The sequence below is a fragment of the Lonchura striata genome, chromosome Z (assembly GCF_050655825.1).
Source record: "Lonchura striata isolate lonStrDom1 chromosome Z, ASM5065582v1, whole genome shotgun sequence".
In the NCBI taxonomy this organism is placed as follows: domain Eukaryota; kingdom Metazoa; phylum Chordata; class Aves; order Passeriformes; family Estrildidae; genus Lonchura; species Lonchura striata.
Genome location: NC_140740.1, coordinates 76,396,789 through 76,408,895, shown reverse-complemented (window position 1 = coordinate 76,408,895; position 12,107 = coordinate 76,396,789). Strand labels below are relative to the sequence as shown.

The 12,107-nt window shown below is 38.9% G+C and overlaps 1 protein-coding gene across 1 annotated transcript; it reads left to right on the top strand.

Moving 5' to 3' along the window:
• The first annotated feature begins 2,025 nt into the window (after nt 1–2,025).
• On the top strand, nt 2,026–12,086 carry LOC110471011 (fructose-1,6-bisphosphatase 1). Its single transcript, XM_021531141.3, has 7 exons — nt 2,026–2,215; nt 4,634–4,796; nt 6,763–6,855; nt 7,845–7,988; nt 9,210–9,347; nt 10,554–10,673; nt 11,662–12,086. Exons 1-7 carry the CDS (start codon nt 2,046–2,048, stop codon nt 11,851–11,853), a joined length of 1,020 nt encoding a protein of 339 aa, XP_021386816.1. The 5' UTR covers nt 2,026–2,045; the 3' UTR covers nt 11,854–12,086.
• The last annotated feature ends 21 nt before the right edge of the window (nt 12,087–12,107 follow it).

The window sequence follows — 12,107 nt, the reverse complement described above, 5'->3', positions numbered from 1 at the left end:
ATAATTACACAATTGGGATTCTATGTGCTGGGAAAAAAGTTTGTTTCAAAGTAGTTACATGGATTTGTAATCTTAGAGTTCTAAAACTGCTGTGAACCGTATCTACTTGACGTCATCCGTGAGCAAACAAGTCCCTGTTTTCTTCTGTATAGAACTGAGCTGTTACAGCAATGTTTAGTCAACCAGTACTGACTGACCTTCTCAAACTCACAGATTCATTTCAATAAATGTTTAACTACTGTTTTCCATCATCAAGTCAAGGACAGTATATCTTCTCTGTAAGACAGAAGATGTTAGTTACCCTCAGGCATAGATACCAAAACCTCAGGTGTATTTTAAACTGATCTCGACTATTTTAAACTGAAGTGCAGCTCTTCCTGCAGATTACTGATCTACTTGTTGAAGTCTTCACATTTAAGGCAAATTGTCCCTAATCAGAGACTTTGTTTGTTACTGTAAGTCATGTATCCCCAGGTAGTTCTGCCTACTTGCTGCTACCCAGTTGCTGTGCACTCATCTAAACTTTTATTTGGTCTTTGTTATTTGTTGTTCTCTACTGTTGAGATTGCAGTAGCTGCTCTAGTTGGTTGCAAAGCATTGCTTACCCTTAAAGAATGAGCTAACTTCCACGTTTTGTAAATTTTCCCAAATACATCTGCCTCTAAAAGAACATTTTTATGACAGTGGCCTGTTGACCACTTCCAAAGACTGAAATATCTTGTTCAAAAGACCACTACTACTCATATCTAATATCTTCAGGAGTGTCTGTAATACTGGGCATGAGCAAATTAGGTCAAAGTTGTTTACAATTTTAGGAGAAGACATTTATGCATACCTTCCAAGTATTTAATGCATAGATACACAATGTACATTAGGATAGAGTGTACATGAAAAGACATGCATCTTGTAAAAGACTTTTGGCCTGTGTTTGACACCATTTGGAATTATTTCAATTTGTGGTTTCAACTTAGAATTTGAGACTATGCGTATTCAACCCATGAATGTACTCTACTGAAAAATAGTAATTAAAAAAAGATTCATCTTCTTAGATAATATGAATATAAAATAAGCTAGTACAAAAAATCTGAGTAGTACACTCTTATTCAGGTTTATGTTTGTCAAATTATTGTGTGAAAGGGTATATCTAGAGTCAGGTGTTGGGCAAACCTGGTTTCCTTTACTAGTGCTTGGATTTTTCTTATCAAACATAAGCAGCAAAATATATAGCTTGGTTTTGCTGTGAAATCAGAAAGGCTAGAACCAAAAGAAATGAGATTCAGGAGGGTCTAGATTTGCTTGCAGCAGTATTTGTGTGAGGTGCTTTGACTTCTAGCTTTTGAAGTGGGACTCAGCCGATGTCTTTCTGTTGAACAGGTTTGGAGAGTTTGTTATAAAAGTCTCATTTGGGTCCAGCTGTCAGGGGCTGTTTCCTTGCAGCTTTTTTATGGTGTAGGATGAGACTGGGACATGTGGGGTTAACACGACCTCTGTAAACTAGGTAAGTTAATACTTGATGGAATCGGTTACTGAATATGTGGTTTTCCTGCACTGAAGAATCAGGATGAGAGCTTTGCTGTGCAGCAGGAGATACTGACCTTGCTCTGTAGGCTGCGCGCAGTTCGCTATAATCTGCAATGACACACAAAGAGTGTTGCAATCAAGTGGTGAAAGGAAGCTGACTTGTGAATTTTGGGGCACCATTTCAGGACCGTTAGCACTGAAGTGTGACCACTGCAAAACAATAAGAACTACCAACACCCGTGTGCCGACCGGCTCCGTGCCGTGCACACAACGAGTACCCAAAGCATCCTTCTCTCGTCTCTTCCCGCACAATGTATGAGACAAGATTTGGTTAAGGGAGAGAAAAAAGAAAAAGAAAAAAAAAGGAAGGGTGCGGCGGGGATTCCTCGCAGCGGGTATTTCAGCATGCCGGTGGGAGGGACCGCTCTCTCGCTGCCAGCCCGCCCCGGCCCGCCCCGCCCCGCCGGGACAAGTGACAAAGTGTCCGCGCCCGCGGCCGCGGCCGCACTCGCACCGCCGCCACCATGACGGACCGCTCCACCTTCGACACCAATGTCATCACCATGACCCGCTTCGTGATGGAGGAAGGCAGGCGGGCGAAGGGCAGCGGGGAGTTCACGCAGCTCCTCAACTCCCTCTGCACGGCCATCAAAGCCATCTCCACCGCCGTCCGCAAAGCGGGCATCGCCAACCTGTGAGTCCCGGGATGCGCCCCTCACCTTTCCGCATCCCCGCGGGCCCAGGGCATCCTGCTGCCTCTGGGGTGGTGGGTATCGGGGAGAGGATGGGAATGGATATTTCTTTCACCGGAAAAGCCTGTGAGTAGGGCTGCATCAACCCATCCTCTCGCACAGAGCTGGAGTTAACTCCTTTAGTATCTTGTGATTTTTTCCAAGTGACACAGGTCCTATGACTTTTGAGCAGTGTAAGCTGCCTAGTCTTTGACAAATGTCTGCTGATAATGGAACTTCATTAATACTTTCAGCAGGTGTGGGCAGCTGGAGCCATAAGCCCAAATATACTGAAAGACAAAGCCTAGCGAAATAAGGCTGAATTATTGCTTATTGCATATTGCTTAATATCAATTCATAATTTGATTCTTTGAGGTGTCAAATCAAATTCAGAGTGTTTTTTTTTTCATAGTGCATCATAGCAACTAGAGTTTATGAAACTTTGGATATCTAAGGATTTTAGAAAGTGCACTGGTTCGGAATGGTAGTGTCTGTGTCAGTCAACATCCAGTCAGAAGGATGTTGTTCTGGAGATGCATCAGAAGGAATTTGGAACTTTTGAAATGTGAAATACCTGAAACTATTTGTAGGTAACTAATCTTCCTGCATATTTTACTTATTAAGTATATTACCAAGTATCTTCATATGCCCAGTTGTGTGCTGGCCAAGGCTTTAGACATGGACTATTTCATTATTTAATGGAAAATGTTGTAAAGAGAAAATTAATTTGCCTCTAAAAGCTGTGCAAAGGAAAACATATTAAGAAAAAAGGCAAAATTCCTCCACTTTATGTATGTTTGAACAATTTTTCTGTTTTGACTTCAGACTGCAGGTACCTGTGGTAATTTTTAATTGTGATGTGCTAGCCCTTTCATATGCCTCCTATATATCAATAGAAACCAGGGTATCCTAGCTGTAATCTGATTTGTAAGCTTAGGGCTCTATTCCTTTAGTAACTTACGTGTGTGTCTGTTGGCAGTTACCCACAGGTTTGGTAACTGTGCCCAAAGACTTGTCTTATGCTCCCCTGCACTGTGGGTTTAACTCTCCATCACTGCTGGGGTAGCAGGCTTTGGACTCATAAGCCTCCTTGAACAGTTCCTGCTGTGGAACTGCATTTTATAAGCAGTGGTGAGATTTTGCTTTGTTGTCAGGGAATGTGAACAAGTAAGCATCACTGCAATCCATTTCTTTGGACCATCCCCTGACTCAACTATGTGGTTAGTGCTGCTCAGCATGGGATATGCAGAACAGCTGTGGAAGACTGTTCTGCCTTCCCAGCTGCAGGCTCCACGCCTGACACATCTCCCAGGAGTCCTCAAAAGATGAGGTACAGAAGCTGTTTTGCTGCTGTGCCTCCCCTCATAAGCATGGTGTTCCAAATACTTTTTTTCTAAAAGCAATTTCACTGTTGCAAAAAAATATTCAAGTCACTGTAGCAGAGGTAGAGAAAGACAGAGAGTTATGCCAGGTATTTTTCTTTGTCTCATGCATAAAACTGAAGAAATGCATTGCTAAGGTAATGTGTTCAGTGTTACTACATAAAACCTGAAATACCAGTGTTCAGCATAATCAATGAACTGTGGCTGAAAGACCTAAGAGTCACCTGAATGTGCCAAGCTGGCTATTTTTTTTTCCCTTCTAAGAGCTGAATTTCCCCTTTCTCTGTTTTGTGTACTTACAGGATCGCCTACCATAAGGTGTCCTGATATTTCCGTATACCAGATGGTTTGATTCTGATTACCTTGCAGAATTTTATTTGTATTTCTTATTTGTATTTCTCAGCTCTTTTCCCAAGGAGACATTTACTACTTCAAATCAAAACTGAAAACATTAAATCATTAATAGGTTGATTTATCTGTGAACAGACCTTTTCTGCTGCAATTTGCACATCATACTGCTAATCAGGAGTATATTACACACAGAGGATATAGCATAACTAGTGTGGTCAGATTCACATATATATTCATATTTTTTAAAGTATAGATTCATATGTTTTTAAAACATAAAATATTCTAATGAATTCCTAGCTTTTAGGGTATGCAGAGCCTAGAATTAAGGAATAATATGCAGGTCTTAAGAGCTCATTAAAAAGCACAGCTGTTAACTCAGCCTTCACAGCTTGGTCTGTCTGTGTTTAACTATATTTACAAAGTACTGAAAAGTGATTTGTATTTCTCAGCAACTTCTACATATGCAAACACAGCTAATGTCTCAGCAAGAATTCACTGGCCAGTAAATATAGAACAGGTTTGGAGAGCTGTAATGTCATTTGAAAGTAAAGTATGTTTATAGGAGGTTTTAGAGGTATAAGAAACAGAACCCTTTAGAAGATGCAGTGCTCTGTTCTCATGAAATGTTCTCTTTTGCAATTGCTCTAGCTATGGAATTGCTGGGTCTACCAATGTGACTGGAGATCAAGTAAAAAAGCTGGATATTCTTTCCAATGACCTGGTGATTAACATGCTCAAGTCATCCTTCAGTACATGTGTTATTGTGTCTGAAGAAAACAAAGATGCTGTGATAGTGGAAACTGAAAAACAGGTCAGTAACTTTAAAAGTTCTCCTTGCTTGATTTCAGATCAGCCTGTACAGGTGTAGTGCTCCACATCCAAAGAAATAAAACTGAATTAAAAGTTTCAGAAAACAGGTACTTTCCTAAATTGGCAAATGAAGGTAGAGGTGATGGGTGGAGAGAGTGTTAGTCAACATTTGTTCTTTCTGTCATTTCTGCTCTCCAGACTAGTGTTTGTTGGTTTATTTATTTTTTATGTGTTGTTCCTCCCTACCTTCTTTTTTTCCCATCTTTTTCTTATTGTGGGGAAAGCATTTCATTCATCCCTGTCTGATCTCTGGAACTATGCTCTGAGTCAGTCAAGCCTTTTTGAAATGTTACTTTTTGAGTGGGACACTGATGAGCTGTTCTCTGCAGGTCAAATCTTGAGGTCTTTAAATCACAAAAATTCTCCTTGAAGTCTATGAAAGACTTAGCAACAATAAAACAAAAGCATTTGCTATATTTTTTTATTATTATTTATATTCACAAGCCTGCATGCACTTGTGGGATAGTTCCTATTTCCCAGATAATATTTTGGTCTGATCATGTAAAAATCTGAGTAAAAATTTAGTAAAAACAAACAGCAAAAACATAATTTCGAAGTATAATAAAAATTGCGTTGTTTAGGCAGGTTTTTTTTTTCCCTGTTGAGAAATCTTCAAAATTGATTTTCTAGGCTGTTGATCTCAGATTCAGTCAAAGAGAGAAATGGAAAGTTTCTAACCAGGCAGAAGCCTGAGAAAGTGCTAAAAATAATGTAAATAAAGTTTTTTATCTCTCTTGTTGTTCATATGGTTTATAGTTAAGTCCTACCACCGTGCATCATGCACTCTGCACCAAGTTGTTTGCACTTCAGGACCAATAGAGTTGGTCTGCACGAAGCCTTGTATAAAGAGCGATGCATTTTGAAATAAATCACAGTTCTATTCTCTAACCTTCTGGCTCAGAATCTCCTCGTTCCTGTCCTGCCTCAACAGCGTCACTAGGCATTGGATTTCCTTAAATCTGAAGAAATAGTCTCAAATATCACTGGGGGGAGTCTGCGTATTAATGCTTTTCTAAACTAAATGTAAGCTAATACACTGTTTTTATCAATGCATACCAGGAATTCCTACTTGCAGAGTAGAGCACTGCTGAACTTCAATTAAGTTTCTGACATGCAGGATAAAATCAACTGAAAAACAAATAAACACTGCTGTTACACACTATTATTAAGACAACTATGAATAAAATGAAGGGGGAACAAAATATTTAAAAGGTACAGTTTGTTAGCTTTTCTCCTGTACTGTCAATTTCCTATATATACAGGATTCTATAATCCAGCAATAAGGTAAAGACTTCTTTTTGATCCCCAAAACCCAGGGTAAGATTAGACCATTTCAGAGCACAGATAAAGGAAAATGTATAGTTTAGGCATGGCAGCCATTTAAAGAGCTTTTATATACCTCTGTAGGTAGAGGTAAAATATAGTTTTTAGCTGAACATGAAAAAGGCTTATCTAAATTTTGTTTTTTCTCCTTACTGTTGAGAAAGACATTTTGTAACCAAAGAGAAAGTGCAGTCTAGCCTAGATGGTGGATATGAGAGGATTGCCTTCAATTCCACAGATGAAACTAAACCAATAAAAGTATTCCCCTTTTTTTTTTTTTTTTTTTTTTATTAAAAAGTATATGAGAAAACTTCACTTTTCCTGTGTTATCAACTGCTATGTACTTTAAAGATTTCTCAGGTTCTGGTTTGGCACAAATCAGAGTTGTAATCAAGGGTTGAAATCTGGGAATCTGGGCCAAAGAATTGCTGACATTTGAATTTGGTTCCTTCACAATCAATAAACGTATTTTAGCTTATATTGCTGTGTAAGTCTCTTAGAAATTTTGCCAACTGATATGTTTTCATTTAGAGGAAGTGGATAAACACTATCACTAATCAAGTTCTCTTTTTTGTGTTTTTTAGGGTAAATACATAGTCTGCATAGACCCTCTAGATGGTTCATCCAATATTGACTGTCTTGTTTCCATTGGGACCATCTTTGCAATTTATAAAAAGGTAAAATTCTTTCATGTAGAATATGAAAGACTATTATTGTGCAGCCGTAATATGCAGACAATAAAATCTAACTAAACTTGTTTATGAAAGAGACTCAAGGCCAGCTTTAAGTTAAATCTAGTATTTCACAGACACACGGATTTGAATTTGAATTAGTCTCTTAGAAGAAGAACCTATGTGTACATGGAAGCCTAGCTGATATTTAATTTGCCAGCTAATGAAATTACCCCTTGGAAAAGATCATGTCTTAGGTTTCATGAATATTTGTGTTGAGGCAAAATACCACATGGTTGTCATCTACTTGGGGAATGTGCTTTCAGGTTTTCTTGCTCTCTGTACTAATAGTTCTGTTGGCCTGAGGACAGGCTTCAAAAACAAACCAGAGCTGAAACATGTCATATGCATTTGAAATGTCTAATTCAGTCTGAAAGGCAGAAACACTCTCTGAAGGAGGTTGAAATACCAGATTTACAGGTCACAACATAGGGAAAAAAGCAAATCAGATAAAACACACCCAATTGTCCATTTTGATCACCTTTTGTATATTGTCATATATCTCAAAGTAGCTATTTTCAACCTCATTTTTGTGTGAAGCAAAAGAAAACAAAAAAAATCCCAGATACTTTTGATCAGCTTTGAACTCTGTGAGTCATGTTTCATTTCTTTTCAACTGTGCCTCTGAGTTTTCCTCTGAGCTATGTTCATTCATCATGACTTACAAGGAGGAGCATAGCTCTTTATTATCTCCTTAATCCTTTCCTGCTTCCTGCATTCCTGCTAGGCTTAGTTAGAAGTGCATTTCTAGATCAATGTGTTTGTATCCTGTATATAATTTGTATTAGTGCATCCAGTAGGAATCTTAGTTGGGGATCATGACAACATTTCTGTCACCACATGGCATGGATATGGAGCAGAAGACTGTCCCTATCCCAGAGTCCTGTCATGTACCAGCAGAAGAAATTAAATCAAATTGACTATACTCGTTCTAGGTGTCCCCTAATGAACCTTGTGGGAAAGATGCTTTACAGCCTGGACGTAATCTTGTGGCAGCTGGTTATGCACTCTATGGGAGTGCCACCATGCTGGTACTGGCAACTTCTGCTGGAGGTGTCAACTGTTTCATGCTGGATCCGGTGAGAATATACTCTGTTCCTTTGTTTCTGTATTAGGGATTGCAAGGCACTGTCTATAAGCCTTGTTTGTCCCCAGGACAATCAGCCAAAGGAGCAGTTTTCAAGGTAGCATGAAGGAATGAAGTACAAATGCACTTGTTCTTATAACCTACCAGCAGTAATGTCAAGAGACTTGTATTCCACCTGCCTGGTGCAGTGGGGCCATGTGTGACTGAACAACAGGAAGACAGCTCCATCTGCAGAGCAAATACACAGCATGTGCAATCATGTGATATTTCAAATCAGCAGTTTTCTCCAGTACAAAATACTCTTTAAGTCTAATTTGTCCTTTCCTTAATACTAGGACTTTAGTAAACCAGAGGAGCATAAATATTTAACCTTCTTCTGTATTTTGAGATCCCACCATGGTGTGTAAGAGTAAGTGATGTGTGTGGGTGATGTGATGTTCTAGCATGCATTTGCCATGAGCTTTAAAACAAAAGTCATGTTGATCATAGCAGAAAGTAGTTTGCTTTAGCAGCCTGTTTCTTTGTGATCAGTCAGGATGACTCCTGCCAATCTTAAGTTTTTATCACCTGCAGTGATCAAGCTGCAGGAAATATAACTTAGTACTCTCTGTTTAGCAGCAGCTTAAATAGATGCACATATTTTTTACTTTATTCAAGCAACAGATCTAACTTAGAGCATGCATGCATATTATTTTGTTTACTGTTAGTACTGACTTGGAAATTTACTTTAGAGAAAACTAAACAGACTGGCCCTTGGTCACATGCTTCCAGTTAAACAAAGCGAAAAGGAACTGGAGTATCTGCAGCTATTTGAAGATGTTTATGCATTGCTTCAGCCAGTACTCTGTTTCCAAACTCCCTAGAGTTCTGAAACTTATATTGCTCTAAGTCTAGAAAAATAATGGAGAGATAAACAAATCTACAAATAGCATTTTTTGGGCATGAAAAATAGAGAATGCTTGGAATGGTAGTATGAGGAAGCTTGCATGATGACAGGATTCATGCTCTGTCTGTATTTTATGTATTAAAAAATAGACTTGCATGTAGACTGCAAAGACTACTATATTGTAGGTACTGAATTATTTAAAAAATTGGTAGTGGTAGTAAGTTTTTATTAAATTGTGTATTTAAATTGTGTATTATTGGATTTTGCCTTGGCTGGCAAATAAGTGAGCAATAATGTTAACAAATATTTTTTCTTTCTTATGGTTAGGCAATTGGAGAATTCATTTTGGTGGAAAGAGATGTGAAAATCAAAAAGAAGGGTAACATCTACAGTCTCAATGAAGGCTATGCTAAATATTTTGATCCTGCCATCACAGAATATCTCAAAAAGAAGAAATTCCCTGAGGTAAAAGATCCTGTTTCAGAGAAACTTTCTGATGGCAAACAACATTCATGATTTACAGCTTTGTGATAAATCACTCATTCTCTCATGAACTGTTCAGGGCTTGATTTCCTCGCCTGTCTATTTAAAATATAACTTGATGTATGATTGCTAATGCAAGCAGCAGTTGATAAAACCAGATATTTCAGCATTCTCCAATACTGTGCTGCGCCTCATTTGCATTTTTTTCCTTTCTTCCCTTTTTCTTTTTTTGAATCTTTTTTCCTGAATGAGGACTTGAGTAATGGTGCTGAAGGCAAAACTGGGCATTTGGTAATCAAGCAGAGAGGAAATCTTGTCTGGTGATGAATAAATTTGATCAACATATGTTGTATTGCTGCTTCCTTACTGCAGCATCTGAGTAGCTGGAGAGCGGCGTGGAGCTGGCAGTGGTGACACGAGCTGTGTCCTAGGAGCACCTCTCGTGAAAATCTAGTGTAGTTTCAAGGCCTGCTTTGTGTTTGTGCAACTTCCTAGTGACAGGAGGCCCAAAGCTCCAAGGAGTGCCCGTAAAAGGTTCTCATGCCTTACACATTTCGTCACTGAAGTCATTACACTGGCAGTGACATGTGAACACCTACTATTGTTAAGTGTTGGTGTCCTGTCCTGACTTCCTTATCTTGCTTTGAAAGAAGATTGATGTTTTCATCATTCGTCTTTGCAGGCCTGTTGTTTATGTAGATATTAAAATGTACTCCAGGGAGTAGAATAAGGAAATAACACCAGAAGTCAACTATTAACTTTCTTAACAAAAAAAAAAAAGCAGAAGCTGGCAAAAAATTGTTGGAAGAAGTAGGAAAAATCACTTATTTTGCTCTTCAATTATTTTCTGCTAGAAAAGACAAGGCCACAATATCAATTCCTAGCATTTGAGTTTTTGCTTCTGGAAATGCAATGTTTTCCAAGTGTTAGAGCCAGTGAAGAGTTGGGATACATTTTCTGGTTATGGCACTACTGCCCATCTATGCTGAAGTCTTCTGTTATTCATTTTCCTTGGATTTTCCTAGTTAGAAAATGAAGAGGATACTGACATACCCTGCAAAACTACTTTGAGTATTATCAGTGAAGCATGCTATGGAGATGAAAGATGTTAGAACTGCTAAAGAGCCATGTGGGGGAGGTTAACCTGTTGTCCTGTACAGTTTCTTTTATTGGAATGTTTTTCTGTAGGATGGCAGTTCACCGTATGGTGGGAGGTACGTAGGATCTATGGTGGCAGACGTGCATCGCACACTGGTGTATGGAGGAATCTTTCTGTATCCTGCTAACACCAAAAGTCCCAAAGGAAAGGTAAACCTGAATAAGCCTGGTTATAGAAAATACTGTATGATCTAGGTGTTTCACTATCAAGATCAATATTTTGATTACAGAGCCTGTGTTTTGTAATTTGGTAACTTGTATTTCTTGTGTGGGGGGACATGGCCATCCCTTGCACGCTGTCACAAGTGACAGCAGCCTGTTGTCAGACACTTTTATTCTAGGGCTGCTACTCACCTGTCTCAACTGCAGTGACTTCTCTGTCTGCAAACATATCCAGCTTGTGAAATGTACCAGGGGGTGGGCTGCTCAAACAGGCATATCAGCCAAAACTGGTGGTTCTGGTCCCAGCCAAATAGAACATTACAAAGCAAAGAATCTGCATTACCTTGACATTTTTATCAGAAGCTAATTTGTAAGAAACCTAAATGTTGTCAATCCATTGGGAAAATCTTGGGAAATGGAAAATCTTTCCATTGTGAAATCTGCATCTTGTGCGTGGTAACAGGACTTCATCTGTAGGAACTCTGCCTGGCTGCATCTGCCAGGACAATGGTCAATCAGGGAAGATCACGCACTCACAGGCTGACAAGGGGACTGTTTATTCAGCAAAGACCTTTGATCTCTTTTGTAATTCTCCGTAAAATACTGCCTCAGGTTGCAGATAAAAGACAGTTATTCATTAGAGAAACATAGTGGCAAGCTCAGAGCTCATGTTTTTCTTTTCACTTTTACATGGCCTTATGTGGTCTGCATAATTAACAGTTGTGTCTTAACATACAAGATTTGTCTCTCCGTAGATAGCCCAATGCCAACATGGGCTAAGGAGAACACACTCAGATTGGGGAAAATCCAGCATTCACTGTGTTTTTAAAAGAAAATCCACACAATTTCATTGTTGAGTCAATGTTTATGTGAAATAAAGAGTACTTAGGATATTTAAAATCACATGCCAAATATATTTGCATGTCATGTTTTTTGGCATTGCCTGGCTTGACTTCTGCCATTTTTACTTTTCTAGCTGAGACTTCTCTACGAATGCAATCCTATGGCTTTTGTTATTGAGAAGGCTGGGGGCATAGCTACAACTGGTCATCAAGCTGTACTAGATATAGTGCCTGAGGATATCCACCAAAGAGTGCCTGTTGTCTTGGGGTCTCCTGATGATGTGAAGGAGTACCTTGAGATAGTCAAGAAACATTCAGCTAAGTAAACAAAGCTTGCGGAATTCACTGTGCACAGGGGATAAAATGTCTTACAGCTGAACCAAAGAATATGCTGCAATACTGTGAGATTGAGCTGTCTGACTTCGGTAGCAAAAGAGCAAATGAGCCATATTTTCATAATATTTTTTAAAGTGAAATCTTGTGCAACTGCATTGTGCAATGAAAGGCATTAAAAGATTGCATTAAAGGAAGCATTAAAAATTAAAGCAAAGGAAAAATATGTTTTCTTTTTCATGTATCA

Coding starts and splice junctions, on each gene's coding strand:
- LOC110471011 (XM_021531141.3), top strand. CDS start 2,046: ATGACGGACCGCTCCACCTTCGACACCAATGTCATCACCATGACCCGC. Junction 2,216..4,633: donor AAAGCGGGCATCGCCAACCT/GTGAGTCCCGGG, acceptor CAATTGCTCTAG/CTATGGAATTGCTGGGTCTA. Junction 10,674..11,661: donor CCAAAAGTCCCAAAGGAAAG/GTAAACCTGAAT, acceptor TTACTTTTCTAG/CTGAGACTTCTCTACGAATG.